The sequence below is a fragment of the Lonchura striata genome, chromosome 1 (genome assembly GCF_046129695.1).
Source record: "Lonchura striata isolate bLonStr1 chromosome 1, bLonStr1.mat, whole genome shotgun sequence".
NCBI lineage: Eukaryota > Metazoa > Chordata > Aves > Passeriformes > Estrildidae > Lonchura > Lonchura striata.
This window is the reverse complement of record NC_134603.1, coordinates 118,087,736-118,105,207: the sequence shown is the minus strand read 5'-3', so window position 1 is coordinate 118,105,207 and position 17,472 is coordinate 118,087,736. Positions and strand designations below refer to the sequence as shown.

The window sequence follows — 17,472 nt, the reverse complement described above, 5'->3', positions numbered from 1 at the left end:
CTGTGGATGCTGGACCTCAGCTTCAAACTCACTCTTGAAGTAAAGATAAAATATAAAAACCACAGAAATAACTAAAGTCAGAGGGGTTTGTGGCCAGAAAACTCTCCCTGCTGCACTTCCTGTGTGTCCACCCTGAATGTGAGATGTCTTCAGTATCAGAAATCCAGTATATTCCACATCTTCAACAAATCAACACCTGGCTAAGCCTCCTCAGGAGATGCAGAGTTCCCTCAACATGAAACAATAATTAGGCATCAGAGAAATACCTGGGTAACAGGCATTCAAGTCATGCAAAGCTTTGGGCATGAGTGTGCAGCCCAAATGAATCCCTATATGCCTTCGTAGTTGAGGAATTTTCAGGATGAAAACTAATAGAATATTTTATTAGCTCCCTTGTTAAGAGATTCTCCCTTCCCCTCACCTCCAGTCAAAAAAAAAAAAAAGAGTAAGAAGTGATTTTGAAGCCTGATCTCCAAAGCAAAGCTAAAAAAACTAAAAAAAATTTGTGTCCAAAATCATTCATTATATGAGTTAGGAGCACTAGGCTTGATATCCATGAAAATACATAATTCTTCAAGCACATAATTTTATTGGCAAGAAAAGTATCAGGAACTGCTATCTGAATGAGGAGTGAAAATTCCACAGGCAAAATACTAGAGTAGATGCAATTATCAACTTTTGAGGCAAAATATGATATCTGAATAAATTAAAAAGTAATTAAATACTGAAGAAAACTCAATTAAAAAATTAATAATGAAGGAACCATAATGAAAGGGAGGAAAATTAAACAGAACCACCATCTCATCAAGTCACCTTTGGCTTGAATGTTGAAGCACAAAAAAAAATCCAAACCAACCAAAAAACCCAACCAAAACCAAGCCTCTTTCTTACTGTTCCATGCTTTTACCTATTCAGCCCACCCACATACTTCACTGCAATTTCTCTACCCTTGTTAAGTGTGAGGATGTATTAAAAAAACAACTAATAATAACACAGATTGGCAACATTTTGAGCTCTTTAGCCATGTGTGCCCCTCATATCATTCAGCAACTCCCATCCCATTGCTATTGGCAGACTGCCAGCTGATCCCGATCCCTTATCTGTACTAAGATAGCAAACGAGCAGAGATTGCCAGCTTGCCCTATATTCCCAGACAGGAACCTATGGCATTTAAAGTCTAATGAAATAAGTCTCTTCAGCCATTCCCTCAGGTCTGCACACTACGTGATTTACTTCCTCTACCTTCTGACCCTACAAAGATTCTGATCTTTCTACATTAGAAAGGTCAAAAAGATCAATCCAAAATGGAATATTGGTACCACCATTTAGCAGGAAATCACAGTTAGAAGATACACACTCTTCCAATACCAACCTAGACTGCCACTTTTGTTCAGTGTTATTAATTTTCTACCGTAAACAGGACAGCATTCCTGACACCAAACACACCATCACATTTGAATTCTAGCTCTAGAAAGTTTAGAAAACCAGGAAGATTTTTATTAAAAACCACAAAAGAATGAGAAATAAAAGTCAGGCTTCAAATTAGCATGTCTGTGAAGAATTTATGAAACAGTAAAGAATTTAAAAGTAAGTGGTCTTACCAGCATCATTAGCATCATCCAGTTTCGGAATGCCCTTGATTTTACTGTGTTTCACTGAAGAACATTTTTTGTTCAGTTGAGTTTGTGCCTTAAATTTGACCCAATTCAAAATACTCTCTATGATACCACAGTTAGAGGCCTACAAGCAACAAATCAGAATTGTGGATGAGAAAAATAAAGCTTCAGATAGCAGATTCTTACATCTCAGTTTTAAATCATTAACACTGCTTCTAAAGCCCTCTAAATTTTAAGAATCGAACCTATGAAAGGTGAAGGGATTAACACACACCTTAGTATTTAGCACTTTATGCACATACAACTAAAACACATCACAAAAGGAGTTTCCTTTTCCAACACTTCTATAACTGATGGAAAGAGCAAAGGAGGTCTGAGACCTAACAAGAGGTTGTCTTATGCTGTGTAGTTGATGTGCTGAGACATTTTAGGTACTAAGCATTTGTTTCCTGGATTTTGACAGCAAAAAGCAGCCTTATGGGATATTTATGACCATTTAAATTTTCTTTGGAAATCACTGAAAATGGCTGAAGGACAATCAAAACTATTTAAGAATGAGCTTTCTACCAACCCCTTGAGAATCTGATGCCAATTTTAGAAACACATCTGCAGCAAAACCAGCATATAGTATATTTTCTAAACTAAAACTGCTTCAGGTTTTGTTTCACATCAAAAGAAAATACAGATGGAGCAAAATACTTTGAGCTTTGGCTTTTAATTATCCCAGCATTCATTGTTGAGATTGTACTGCACACTTAATGCATCTGGAAATCAATGTTTATTTCTGGGAATATTAAAAACACTATAACTGCTGATGGTAATACATGTATTTATTCTTCAGATTTTGTTATGCAAGTCTGTTATGTTATTATTTCCCCTCTAAATTCTATAACACAGAATTAGAAGAATAAACCACTATAGAATCAGTAAAGTTTTGATACCAGGAATATTAGCAGTGGCACTGTTCTCTTCACTACTAGAGTTTAATTTAAGGCTATTGGCATTAAATAGAACATATATAAATAAATAATAGAACACATATAAATAAATAGGACAATTCTACTTCTCCTTTATTGTATGAAAATATAGTAGAGGAAAAACCTCTGTGATGTATTTCTACAAATACATTCATTTAGAACAGCAATTCTTAGTCCATCTACAGAAAAAAATTTAAACTTACTTCCTGACAATAATGATCACTTTGAATACTACAGGCGCCATTTTGCATTTCCTTGATTACTGGACAAACAAGTAAATTTGAAATATCCTCTCCTTCTCTTTTCACTCCAGTGAAACAGAATAGGACTGATACCAAAGAGTAAGGCAGACAATATTCTCAACTTCAGAAAAATATTTTAACACAAAAAACAATAATCAAGGACCTTGTTTAGATTTTAAGAGTCAAATTCATTTCATTTGCCAATGTAAATGCCAGAATCTCCAACAAACAAGTTGATCAGCTTGAAGCTCACTTTTAAATCCAGGGCAACAGTCAAAACACAGTCACTGTATCCATTATTAAGACCAGAGAATGAACAGACTTCATCCCACTTCCTGAGTATGCAAATGTCACTGCAGTACCACAATGAACTATAACTAATCTTCTGCTATAGAACATACATACACTTAATCCAGTGTGTCAATTACCACTTCACAAGGGAAAAAAAAAAGAGGCTTACTTACTGCTTTAAAAAATTTCTCAGATAGCTGGCACTTGGACCCAAAACTTTTAGGCTGCAATGTCATGTTTTCCTTTGTCTGGGAATCAAATGATGGGTTTTCAATCAAGCAATTAACAAAAACCCATATATGGTTCTTCACCTGTTTAAAACACAGAAACCAGTTTACTTGACAAAATTCTCACATTCATTTTTTTCAATATTTTTGCATAAAGTTACTTGCCTGAAATGGTTTGACTGAAACTCCAGCTTTATTCTTCTTTTTCACCACTTCTATCAGTTTGCCCACAACCTGATCCACCACGTAATCAACATGCCTACCACCCTGAATGAGAAAAGAGAAAAAAATACAAATAATAAGCAAAATAACCATTAAATTTCCTAATAGTTTATAGCTGTATTAACAAAATCCCTGTAGGCATACTTTGATACAGAAATCCATGCACACTGAGTTGCAGCATATGATAGAAAAATCTGGTTTTTCCAGGTCATTCAGTCTTCATTCAAGTGAGGATGACAGAAGTTAATTGATTGATTACTCAAATACCTTCCTTTAAATTTGTAGACAAAAAAGCCAGAACATTAATAAAATGTTAATAGATAAGAATAGATAAGAAATAAGAGAAAACAAAACCAAGCATAAAAAGCAGCCAAAAAGAAAAAAACAACTAGCAATCAAATCCCAAAAGTTAGGATTTTACATTTTAAGGCAGAATATGCATGTGAAAAGACTGAAGATGTAAAGAAGTTGAATTGATGAGAAAGCAGTTGTTCTCAGCTTCATGCAGAAAGCAGACATTTAAATTAAAAAAAAAAAAAAAAAGAGTAGATAAAACCAAAATGGTTAACTAGTAAATGTTATTAGTCATAACCAAACCATAAGCTGCAGTTCAAAGAAACCATCTATGGTTTCTCTCAGTTCCTAGAGTCATCTACTAAAACAGCAACACAAACCATTAGAAGTACCATACAAAGTATTTTCTCATAGCATTTCTTCTAAAAGAAACAACCATCCAAAAAAACCACATCTAAACCCCAAAAGCTGCCAAAATTAAAACACAACTGTTTTTATCTACATATGAATGACAGAGTTTCAGCAGAGGGAGAGTTCAATGGAAAGCTGATCTATCAATAACCTGCTACTTTAAAAAAAAACAAATCCATTTCCAAACTGTAAAGAAAAGCTATTACCAGAAAATACTAAATTACATGTTTCAAAATCATTCCACACTTGAATGGCAATCTTAAAATGCATTTTTTTTACTCATCACATTACTGAAAACTTATGCTTATGGGAACATCTCAATATATTTTTCAATTTAAAACTTCAGCAATTTTTAAATTTTGTTAAAAGTAGCATCTGACATATCAAGAAAACCAGCAATTTACTAGTTACTACAGCAGTTCCTATTCTTAGGAGATACTAGTTATTACAGCAGTTCTCCATTCCTGAGTCCATTCTAAAGCATGCAGCTGTGAGTGATGGATGTTCAAAGCTCAGAGCTGGGACCTTCTCAACCATCTCACCAGCAGGTGGCAAATGGACCAGAACAGTCTGGAACTGCCCCAGCTGTCAGAACAATTCCATACAAGACACAAAGGCAAAAATACCCTCTGAATCTAGAGGGCTGCCAAAGATTATTATAACTTTTGAATTATGGGGAAAGAGAGCTAGAACTGCATAACCTTCTTTTTCCAGAAGGTAATGATGGAATCCCTACCTTGCAAACTTCAGAATGCAAAGGTATCTAATTAAGTGCTAACAAAAATCTTACAAATGAAGCTTTGACTGTCTCTTATATACTATTCTTCTCATAGCCAAGCATTTCCATCAATTTGGAGGTAAGCTACATTTGAGGTCTACGAAAAGATAAATGGTTCATATGGTAGAAAAATTCAGAAGCTAACTATAAATTTGAAGATTTAATTTAATTTTAAAAAATTGTTTTACTATCTCAATCTTTTTTTTTTACTGCATTTTTAAAAATTATATTTATTCTATGAAAATAAATCTGAAATGTAGAATAGTCCTGAAATTTTTGCTGAACTCCAGCAAATTTTAGCAGGTTGGGATTCTCTCTCCATACAAATCTACCTTCTGACTCTGCAGATGTATTGGCTGAACATTTCTGCTAAAATGATTGGTAGTATTAGTTAGCAGTGCCACCATATTGAATTTATCATTAGATTGCTATGTTAACAGCTGAGGTTTCTACTACAATTTCTACCATAGCTACTATTTGAAATCTAGAACTTATGATGACCATATTGAAACAGTTTGAAGTCTCAGTGAAGGTTATCTGTAGAACTGTTAATAGCTACAAACATTCTTTCAATGCTGTATCAGAGCCTGAAGTCAAATCTTGTGGTGGTCTGCTATGGCAAAATTTTGTTTACACGGGGTGCTGAAAAAGGTAACAAATTTACAAGAACTAAACAGAGGAGTTGTATTTCAACATACTGCTTGACCTCCCAAACAGCCCTCAAAAAACACCACATCAGCAACCTAAAAAAAACTTACTTGGAATTTATAGCAAGTTTAAATAAGGTAGGGGAAAGTTACTGGCTGGGTGAAATTTACCCAGATGCAGAAACAAAAAGCTCTCAGCAAACAATGATAATTAACAGCTAGAATGAGCTCCTTACCAGTTAGCAGATAAGAGCCAATGCAGTTATACTACCCATTTTGTCCCATCAGTGGGTAGCTAGTCAACAATTCCTGGTGAGGGGGTTCACTGCCCAAACATCCCACACCCAGTAACAAATATAAAGCATGGATTGAGAGAGTGGGGAAAACTAAAAATTACAGCACTTACTTTTGAAGAATATACAGAACATTTTCCTACATATATTTCAAAATAATAATATAATAAATAAATAATAACAAGCTATGTGTAACTGCATGATGGTGAAAACTGATCCAGAAGAGTAAAAGTCAAAATCTTTGGAGTAAGTGTATGCAATTCATTATACTTAGGAATCAGGAAGTATTCCGTTTTTTCAAACAATTTTTTTTAGCCTGGTATCAACCATAATGAAGTTTCTCTACATTGCCAGTTTCTTCATAAAAGTATTGTACACGTCTTTAAGGTCATGTTATTTTTCTTCTTTATGCTGCACAACAAGGCCTGAACTAAAACAAAGTTGTAACCCTTCTACTACCTGATTTGTCATCCCTAGTTCTGACAAAGTTTTTAACTGCAATGCACACGTAAAAACTAAATATTCTACAATGAAATAACCCTGCCCTGTTACCACAGAACATTTGTCCAGCTAACAATGAGCGACTGAAAAGAAGTTATGTAACAAAAATTATGTCTCACCAAACACTGGCTAGACATCACCTACCACCAAGATTAACACTGACATTTCTGGGTACCTGCTAGACTGAAGTGTAGCCACCAGTGCTTATGAACCATTTGTGCTACCATTAAAATTTTCTTCTGACTCTTTCAACAGAGATCTGAGCAAGGAGAGGTTTCAATGTGTCTGATTACCAATTCTTATCTTTCCCATCTTTTGGAAAGCTCATAGTTAAGATTCTCTAGAAAAGGTATCACCAGTTACTGGGACTGCTTGTTCTAGTCTTGTTAATTCCAGCTTGTTAGATCTGCTACCTCTAATAACTATGGTGTTTAGTACGAGCTAACAACTTAACTACCTAGCTGTTAGGTCACTCATCCGGTGCAATTTGTGAACAGCAGAAGTGACAAACCCTTTTTCAACATGGTGGACCACAGATCTCTAAATCTGACTCATGCCAAAAAAAATAAGAGTTATGCTGGTTGATTTCAGGTAATCCCCTTCCTGCCTGACCATCCCCACAAGCTGAGAAGCACCAAACTGTACGTTATTTAGTATGCTGAGCACACACTGCTGCTTTAGTATAAAAAGCTTTGTTATTAAATCACTACTATTACTATAGTTGCAAAGAAATCCTAGATAGCCTTACAAGATACAAAAAGAAATGAAAATTAATCTCAACACTTCAGGCCAAATTTTTCAGCCATTTAATGCTTCATGGACAGAGCATTTAATGCTCAAGGACACCAAGAGCCATTTTTCTCCTCCAAAACTTGCTAGTGGTAGCTTTAAAGGCTTTTGTACACTTTCTAACCTTACTTTCAGAATTATCTTATTACAATGTGTAAAAAGGGAAGAAATAAATTAGTTCCATTGTCTTCAACAGCATGTATGCTCATATAAGACATCAGTATCACCAATAATGACTACTGGCACTTTCAAAAGTAGTGCTTATGTAGAAATACTGCTATGAATGTATTTTGATTGCACCCAATTGCTCTGCCAGCTCCTCTCATGCAGAGGATTACCTCACCTATTTATTTATAGCAACCCAGATTCACTTTCTTATCAAACACCTGACTGGGTATAGCCCCAGCACACATTTTATCATTTCCATTTTGTACCATTTGATCTAACCACTCACCTTTGTGGTAGCTATACTATTTACAAAGCTGATCTGCTGGAACCCTTTTTCACTCAGAGTGAGGCACACATCCCATCGTTCATTCACGACTTCGTGGATGACTTTGAGCGCGACTCCGGTTTCATCCAGCTTGTCCTTTACGTAAAGATCTACGTAGCTGCGAAATCCATTTACCTACAAGTAAAGGTAACAGTCACTACTCTCTCCACCAAATACTCAGTACAGCCAAGACATATCAAGTGATGTTCTTACAGGTAGTTTCTTCCCATTCAACATGACTTTGACTCCTTTGCATGACCCAGCCAAATCATATGCTCGTCTTGTCATCAGGGCCACAATATCCTTATCAAGCTTTTCCATCTTAAATTTAGACAGATCTGGCTGGAATGTAATGCATGTGTAGTCATCACCTTCAAAATGCTTAATCTTGGGTTCAGAGGTCTTCATCATGTTGTTCATCCAAGTCTTTGGAAACAAAACATTTTAGATGTTAGTTTACAACACCTTACCCTCGTCCTTTATTCCCTTTTCTAGCTATGCTGGGATTGCAATAATTACACAACAAAAAAACTCACAAATTTCCCCTGGTAAAACACTACACAAAGTTAACTGATTTACAAAAGTAAGCACAAGCATAGGTGACAGCATATTTGTGGTTTCTGGAAACAGGCAGGTATTATTACATTGATGGACATGATTCTAATGCAAATGGGGCCTCCCACAGAATTTACTAAATTAAAGTGAGCTGGGATTACAGTCTTTGTTACCCATCCGTTTAACACTTTCAATCTACTACACACCTCGACAGAGAGGCTTTTTAGTCCCTGTGCAGAGACTCAGCATCATGATGGCTGTACAGTGCGCCCAAAAAAAAAAAACCCAAGGTGTTCATATTTGACTCGGAAGTCTTGTATCATTCCCTCTTTAAGAACATGGGCACATCTGCATGATCAAGCAGAACACCTGCTCACAGCATATATCGAAGTCCAGTTTTAATAAATTCTCACAGATTTTGACAATCGTAGCACTTTAAGCCATAAAGCATTTAGTCATTTTCAAAAAGTACATTTGAACCAATATTAATTTTCCCTTTGGCAGTCAGCAATAAAATATTACATTTTTTAAGAGACAGGCATAACAGATTAAGTGTATTATTTATGTATTGATATGACAGCATGACCAGAAATTAATTAATTGTCCAGAAAGTACTAGAAGAAAGCTCCCAGCTAGGAAATACTGTAAAGCCACGGAACTTTGGTATCTATTACTCTGCCAAACTACTTTAAACTTTTAGAAAGGTGGCCATTTCAAAGTTATATACAGTAGACCTGACCACATTCTTGGCCTGTGTGCTAACAATGAGCAATGGGTTCATGTGGGGAATTTTCATTTAAGTCCACGTGGGGCTAGTTAAATTTACAACATAGAAACTAAAAAATCTGTTTCTTAACACCATACAAAATTACATAGATAATTGTTTCCATGTTTGTATAGCTAAGTAGAAAGATTCATTTGACAAATCATACAATAGCAATTTCAAAATGTATTCCTTTTCACAGGTACATTAATATACTTCACATTTAACAGAAATTTGGCGGTTTTTAGTCACCAAACACTCCAAAGAAAGCATTATTTTACCCAAAAAGCCTAAAATATAGAAATACCAATTTTTACCAACTGAACTAACCTAGCCTGCAAACTGCACATCCCTTTGAATGAGAAATTATCCATTTTATTAAATACTCCTATATGTGTTAGATTTTACACCTATAACTAAAAAAAGAAAAAAGAAGTTTTTAACATTTCTATACCTGCTTAAAGCTGTGTTTGTACTCCTTGCAAGCAGTTTCAACTGTAAACTTTGTACTAAATATGTTACAAAGTTTTGCACCATAGCCATTGCGTCCACCTGAAAAAAACAATATATAGTAAATTAGGGTCAGTTTAAATTTAGGATAATAAATCATATTCTGATTTATCAAATTTATTTTTCCCTGCATTTTAGAAGCAGAAGTGCTTAAATACTCATATATATTACAATTAAAACATAAAAGTATGCTGTTTGTAACTCAATAATGAGTGTAATTAATAATTAGAGATGTAAATGTAAACTTCTCTGTAAACACTGGAATTAAAAAAGGAAGAGTAAGATATTTTCTTTACATCTTTTTACTCTAACAAAGAGCTATAGTAATAGTGACTGAGTAATCACCTGCTACGAAACAGAAGAGAAAGAGAAAAATTAAGAAGGGGAAGCATACTGAAGGGGTACACAATGGCTTAACTGAATAAAACAAAGCACATTGAACAGCCTTGCCTGTAACTTTTTTCTCATCATCATCATAGTTGCTGGACGTTAGTAGCTGCCCAAAGATTAAAGCAGGTACGTATACTTTTTCTACTTTGTGTTCCACAACTGGTATCCCCTTTCCATTATTCCATATGCTGATAATGTTAGATTCCCTAAAAAATATTGAAGACATTAAGCAAATGAATGCAATCTTGAAAACAGACTTCAGCATACCTGTTTAAACACAGTAAATAAAATAACTACATAAAAATATAGCAGAAGACCATATTCTTACCACATTTATTTAGAGCTCTAAAAAATTCAATTACAAAAAAACTCTATTTATTTTTGCTTATTAGATGTCTTGGAAGAAGGAGCTTAAATTGTCCATACATGACAGTATTTCATACAACAATAACGCCCAAAAATCTGTTTGAAGAGCTTTCACTGTCAACCTGAACTGCAACAGGATCCTGACAGTGACAGAATTAAACTCAAGTTAGAGATACAGGTTTCATTGAAGTCCATCCAGACAAGTTATCATCTCTTTAAAAGAGTTATTTCTGAGTTATGATAAATATTGTGACTTATTTTATGTGTAAGTGCCAAAATCCATCGATATCTGGCATCATTAATATTTCTAGCTCTTACACAGTTTTCATTTTTGAGTATTAGAGAGTTCAAAATCAGGACAGGTCAGGCAAATTTACACATTTACAATTTCCCTCCCACACCATGATGAAAGCAGAAAAATTGCTTCTCAGCATATTTACCCTAAAGGTTAGGTCTGAAAACTAGCTTTCTAAGAAATTTATTATTCAGTTAAATGTCACTGAAAATGTACTACTAAAGGAACCCAATCAGCATCTACTTAAATACTGTACTTCTCACCTAAAATTATCTCTACAAGTATTCAGTTTCAAAAACATGGTAATGATGTATTTGCAACATGAAGTTTCAGTGTGATATAAATTACTAATTCAAACAGTCTTATCCTAATGCTGAAGGAATTAACACAGAAGTTCAAGAGAGGCAAAACTGTGTTACAAAACCTCAAAGCTGGTATTTAAGATTTGCAGAGAACCTGGCTGGCTATAGTTATGCACTGCCAATTTAAATTTATCATAAATTTTATGGACTTCTGGTTTTAAGTTTCATTCAAACCTTAACAAATGGTTAAGGAAAGCAATTATTATAAATTCAGAATGGTAGCACTTTTAATTCACCACTTCATCTTAAAATGTGAAGCTAACGGAAACAATTCCAAAAACATTCTATTTCCAAGAAATCCAATTTCATTAGTAAAATCATTTGTACAAATCTAAACTGCAATAGCACTGGCAGGGAAAGTAAATGAAAGCATGCTTTTACTTACGGATCAATGGATATTTTAATACAAGTCATATTCTTGTCCCTCTGCTTATTGTCAGCAGCATTTACTATGAAACAAAGAAGCACAAATTAACACTTCATAGGCAATTATTAATCTCTTGGTCTGCAAAACTGATTTTATACATATTCTACCAGCAGTTACAATAGTCCAGGTATTTCTTAATCCCTTTGTATATATTTTGTATCTTAGCACTGGAGTCTATAAATACAACCAAGTATCTACAAGAAGATATTTTTCAACCTTCTTATAATTACTGATTCTATTTCTAGCAGTTAGACTATCTCAGAAATAAATATAGAAGTGTATTTTGTGAGCTCATAACTGTTCTTAACATATTGAGCACTTCATTCTTCTCTTTTTCTTGTTTGGATATTCGCTTGTTTGGATATGCAGTATGTACATGAAAAACCCTAGAAACTTACATGCATCACCAGACCAGTTTACACATTGAAACACACCAAAAAACTCACATCCATTGCTGAGTGTTTTGACTGCAGCACAAGTTCTCTCTAAAGATCCTGCAAGACTTGTAACTCACAGTCTACACAGTTTAGGATCAAAACAAGGATAACTAGCAATTAACACTTTAGATCAGAATTTAATTAAACTGCATTGCCATGTATATGAACTACAGGAAGCAGAAATGTGACAGTGGCCACTAAATATGAAAACAGAATACAGTCATTCTCAGTTTCTGTCTCATCATCCATGAAACAGATGAAGGTAAAACCCCAAAGTACAATATCTGACAAGTAACATCTGACAAGGACCTCAGTATAAGACCAGCTATTTCAAGGTGCTTTTGCTAAAATCATGAAGTGCAGTTTCATTCAAAATCATGCATAGCTTAAACGTCCCATTTTCATAATGTTACTACACTGTCCCCTAGTTCTCAAACCCCACTCACTGGAAAACTTATCAGTGCTTCATAAAGCAGCAATAACCTGTGAAGTACTACAGTAATGACAAACTACAGATCTTCCTTCTGAATGGGACAATATGGAAGTGGTCTTCCTAACACGAAAAGCCAAAAAACTTAAGATCTATGAGGCAGCACTCAAAACAGAAGAGATTAAAGGTTTTCATTCCCATGTTTATCAAATTAAGTAATAAGTTAAAAATAATATTAAAAATATTAAGCATTATTTTCCATATGGTTAAGATACATCACCTCAAAGACAGCAATGCTGTAAAGCAATTTTAGAGATGTGGAAAAGTTGTGAACCTAATGAAGGTCACAACAAAACTGACCTCAGTAGACCATAACTTAATTTATGAGGTAATCCTACCAATCTTTTAAACAGAACTTCATAAAAGCTGGTAAGTCCAAGATTTCATGCCAATTAGGCCAAAATATCAGTTCAGAAGACAGCACATTATTCATATATTCCACATCTCTACTGCTGATTCCTGTGTGCCTGTCACCAACAGAATATCATCAACCAACAAATCACAGTAACTCAGAGAATTCTGACAAAATTTTCTAAAAATAATTTTTTATGCCTCAGTCATAGTGCTTTTTAATGGCAGAATGATACTCATTTATTTTAAAACGGTATGAAGTCTAGAAATGACCCATGAAAACTACCACTACTATCCTTCTGTACAGAAGGAGGAAGTTTTAATGATTGATGAAAGGATGATCTAAGTGAACACTCAGATAACTCGGAAGTTGCATTCTTTTGGAGGAAAAGTATTTTTTCAAATGTCACTTTAAATAGTAGCCCTAAAAACATTTAATGGATTAAAAATCTTGTAGCAATATTGATCATAAAGAATGATCTAGTTTGGGCATGCAGTAACAAATTTTTACATTTTCTTACAAGTTCAGCTGAAAACTCTTCCTTTTTAAACTGTTCTATAGTTCTAGACTGCACTCAAATTTTATGCCCTATAGTTTAACAGGATTCAAGTCTGGGATTTAAACTTGATATATACAAGTTGATGTACTTTGAGAGCACTCAGATAAGATGATACTCCACAATGCTAAGGCACTATTATTGCTAAAAATACTTACCAAGAATTTCATCAAAGATCTTGTACAATCCTGGAACAAAGGTTACTTCTCTGCAATTCATTCCTACATCTTCATCATAAACCCACATTAACTACACGGAAACAAAATAAAATAAAAGTATTTACTATCTTGGAAAACAAGTCTGCGATTCTCTAAGATCTATTTCCTTCAGGAACTTTCCTCTTACAGTCTGATTACTGTAGCCCTACAAGACAAAAGCAGAAGTCTGCAGAAGTTATAGCTGTACCCACAAAGAATTTCATAATGAAAATCCATTATTTTTCTGCTTGGCGGGGAACTCCCAACAGTACAGACAGTGAAGTTCAAAGCAATTTAAAACTTCACACAAACAACTGAAGAAAGTGCCAGGAGGAGGCTTAAATTCTCTGTTCTCTACTAAACCAAGAGACCAAAGCATTTTTGCACTTAGTACAAATGCTACTCACAAATATATACATACAAATTTGTGTGCTCATAGGCATTCGTGAGCACAGACCTGTACATGCATAGCTGTCTGCTTACACACACAGGTGAGTGTTTGTATTTTGACTGGATTTCAGTATTTTTTGATCATCTCTTTTCAGATGAACTCAATGCCTTAAAGCAAGTCTTATCCCCTTCCTACACATGCATACATAAACAAGACCACTACTTTTGACCTTCTAATTCAGAAAATTGAGAAAAACAGAGATGTACCTATTTAATAACCAGAAGAGACATCTCCCCATTAAAGCAAGAAAAACCATTAACACTGTAAATTTAGTGACATTTACCTGAGTTAAGGGTTCCACTGACCCAATGTAGGTATCTGGACGGAGGAGGATGTGCTCAAGCTGAGTCTTTTTCTGATAAACTCTCTCAACAGACATCTTCTTTGAAGTGTCATTTTTATTAATGCTTTCTGAGTCTTCCTTTTTTGAAGCATTCATCTGATTATCAAATAATGTCTAAAAAAACCAAATGAAAACAACAATCAACCTCATTCAATCTGTCACACTTGAGATATAAACAAAATCTGACAGAGATTTAAATTACAATCAAAACTTGTCATGTAATTTAAATGTTAAGTTTTCAGATGTATTAAGATAAAGCTTCCTTGCAACAGAGAAAAATCAACAGATTACATGACAGATCCTTAACAAATAGTTGCGTATTCAAACTTCAGCAATTTACTAAGCACAATAAACCAAAATAAGGAAAAAACAGCACAAAAGGCACCCATTTCTTCAGGTTAAGAATTTATAACATTCATTTTATGTATAAGCATTTGAATCCAAACCACTGAATACTGTTCTAAATGGTAACAGCAATACTACACTTTTACATTATTATCTGGACAATTCATTCAGCAGGACTTAAGAAACACTATAATGCCTCTCCTACTGGCTTCTCAATTACTATAACTTACATTCTCTATTGAGGTGATCAAACCTGATACAATCCCAGAAAGCTTTATAATGAATGGAGAGATATTAATTTACAAGAGCATATAGAGGAATGACAAGGGAGAATGGCTTCACACTGAAAGCAGGTTTAGATTATATATTAGGAAGACATTATTTACTGTGAGGCTGGTGAGGCACTGGAACAGGTTGCCCAGAGAAGCTGTGGATGCCCCAACCCTGGGAGTGTCCAAGGCCAGGCTGGATGGAACTTTGAGCAACCTGGTCTAGTGAAAGGTGTCCCTGCCCACAGCAGGGGGGTTTGAACTTGATGATCTTTAAGGTCTCTTCCTAACCAGGTCATTCTATGATTCTTTGAAATAAGCCAAGGACTCTAAGAAGAGAGAACCACATAGGCTAATGTTGGAATTTAACAGAATTAAAGCCTAATCTGTCTGAATTTTATGAAAAATACCTTGAAGAACAGTTTTATGGTAAACCAAAACACTTTGGGATGGGGCCCAGGTAAGATAAAGAGATTTGATGCACTTTCAGCAATTTTTTTCCTGATAGATACTTCCTTGCCTTTGAATGAAAATCCCATTAAAAAAGGTTAATCTCAGAACGACCAAATAGACTGGCCCTCTTCTGAGACAGTAAAAGCATATATACAAAGAGACTAGGAATGATGTTTTACAGTATGCATGCCTATCTATAAATTGGAATTATCCAAATTACTTTAAAAATGACAGTAAATGTAACTTTAATTCACATGATTTATTTGCCTGCCTTAGGAAGATATAAGAAATTCTGTCTCCACCCACCCAGTACCTGAAATTGCCTCCTTCTCTCAGAGAGGGTTTATCAACACTGAAGCAGGTGTGACATGACCAATAGGAACTATCACCAAACAAATAATGAGAGCAAAACTCACTTGCCACTCAGGTAAATTTTCTCCCTCTCATTTAGCTGTTTCCAGTATGTGTCTATATATGGTACATACAGGCTAAACTCCAACCTTCAATTAACCAGTCATCCTGCAAATCTTTTGTCCAAAAGGAAGTGTAATCACTTCTCTTTCAACCTAGCGTTTGTTGCAGCCCCAGATAGTACTGAAAGCAAAGGGCACATAAATCCATAGGAAAAAAAGGAGCAAAGGATACTGAACTCACACTAACAACTTCAGTAGAATCAAAAAGGCCAAACACCAACCTATAGCACACAATTCTCCACATGTTAATCTCATTTTTCTTCTCCAGCTTCTAGTACTCAGGCTTTGATGCCTCTACACCCCTCCACCCCCCCACCCCCCCCCACCCAGTTGGCAGAAGAATAAAGCTTTTAATTCTATTCATAACATGGGCAATTACCTTTCTCCTCCAGATTCAGAGATCACATTTTTCTAGTTTATTTATGGAAATTCTAGGAAGTACACTTTCGGAACTTTGAGAGAGGCAGATTGTGTGCACCAAGGATGACAACAACCAATTATTTGGCCATGAGTAAACCAGAACATGCCAAATGAGAATAACATTCTCTATTACCTACTCCTATATCTGACAGCATCCAGAGGAAAAGGGGAAAGAACCCAGGGAACCTCACAATCTGGAACAAGGACTACATGCAGCAGAGTTGGAGCCACAACACTAGCTCTCATGACTATTCTTCTGGAGTCTATCTCATTTTCTGCCAAACATGGAAGTTGCAAAATCACATGGGCGATAAGAGGGCTTTAGTATCCAGGTTAATTTAGCCTTCACAGTTATTTGGTTGTAAACTGTGATAACCCTGCCACCATCATCCTAAAAATATTAGCCATGCATCAACTAAGCAAGCAGAAAAGGAACAGAATTTTGCAAATAGATGCACTAAAATGATACATGGAAGAGGAGGAATAAGAACTGTTACTAAAGAAGCATTGCCAATATTTGCAACATAATTTTTTTCACTGAAGTAGCTCTGTGGATGATGTCCAGGCTTTCAATGAGTTTCACTGTACATGTATATAAATATTTTTTATTTTATTACCATCTCTGACATCATATCTCATAGGAATTATCCTTAGCTCCCTTACTGATCCCACAGCTCTGTTAACACTGTTTTACTATGTTCACTTGTTCTGAAGGGACCAGTGACTAGCAGGAAAATAATATTTCTCAGATTAAATAAGTGTTGGAAAAAAAATGGAAGAGAGGGGATGCAGTTGATAGAGAATGCAAAAGAATTCCACATGCAAAGACCATCAAAACTTGTTCAAACAAATCTGTTCCATTTGCTCCCAATTCTTAGGCCATAAGAAGTTTTTACAGCCAGGGAAGTTTGTAATGGGCAGCTATCACATATTTCTTCAGCTGACATATTTATCAGTATTATATTCTCAGGACTGTTCTGAGACAGGTCTCCAAAATGCTTCTACTCATCCAATGTGCAAGGACTGGGATCTAACCATACATCACAACTCAGCACACACATTAACACAAAGTGAGAACTTAAACCTTAGCCTAAATATTTAGGTTACAACTTTCCTGCCTCCAATAGCAAAAATGCTACAGGATGAGTAGAGTACAAGTCAGAAGGTTAGCAAAAGTCCATCTGATTGTCACTGAGTAGCTCTAGATTGGGAAAAATTATTACAGAATAGAATACTG

At 35.1% G+C, this 17,472-nt stretch overlaps 1 protein-coding gene across 2 annotated transcripts in view; it reads right to left on the bottom strand.

Annotated features, from left to right (window-relative positions):
• Positions 1 to 17,472, bottom strand: part of TOP2B (DNA topoisomerase II beta) — a 58,597-nt gene that overhangs the window by 26,420 nt on the left and 14,705 nt on the right. For both annotated transcript variants that reach the window (XM_021538075.2, XM_021538074.3), the window contains exons 2-11: positions 14,216 to 14,389; positions 13,443 to 13,533; positions 11,408 to 11,471; positions 10,060 to 10,205; positions 9,554 to 9,651; positions 7,995 to 8,207; positions 7,743 to 7,916; positions 3,519 to 3,620; positions 3,300 to 3,437; positions 1,602 to 1,740 (exon numbers count right to left, since the gene is read on the bottom strand). In XM_021538075.2, the coding sequence (XP_021393750.1) occupies positions 1,602 to 1,740; positions 3,300 to 3,437; positions 3,519 to 3,620; positions 7,743 to 7,916; positions 7,995 to 8,207; positions 9,554 to 9,651; positions 10,060 to 10,205; positions 11,408 to 11,471; positions 13,443 to 13,533; positions 14,216 to 14,389 (1,339 nt within the window). The remainder of the gene's footprint in view (positions 1 to 1,601; positions 1,741 to 3,299; positions 3,438 to 3,518; positions 3,621 to 7,742; positions 7,917 to 7,994; positions 8,208 to 9,553; positions 9,652 to 10,059; positions 10,206 to 11,407; positions 11,472 to 13,442; positions 13,534 to 14,215; positions 14,390 to 17,472) is intronic.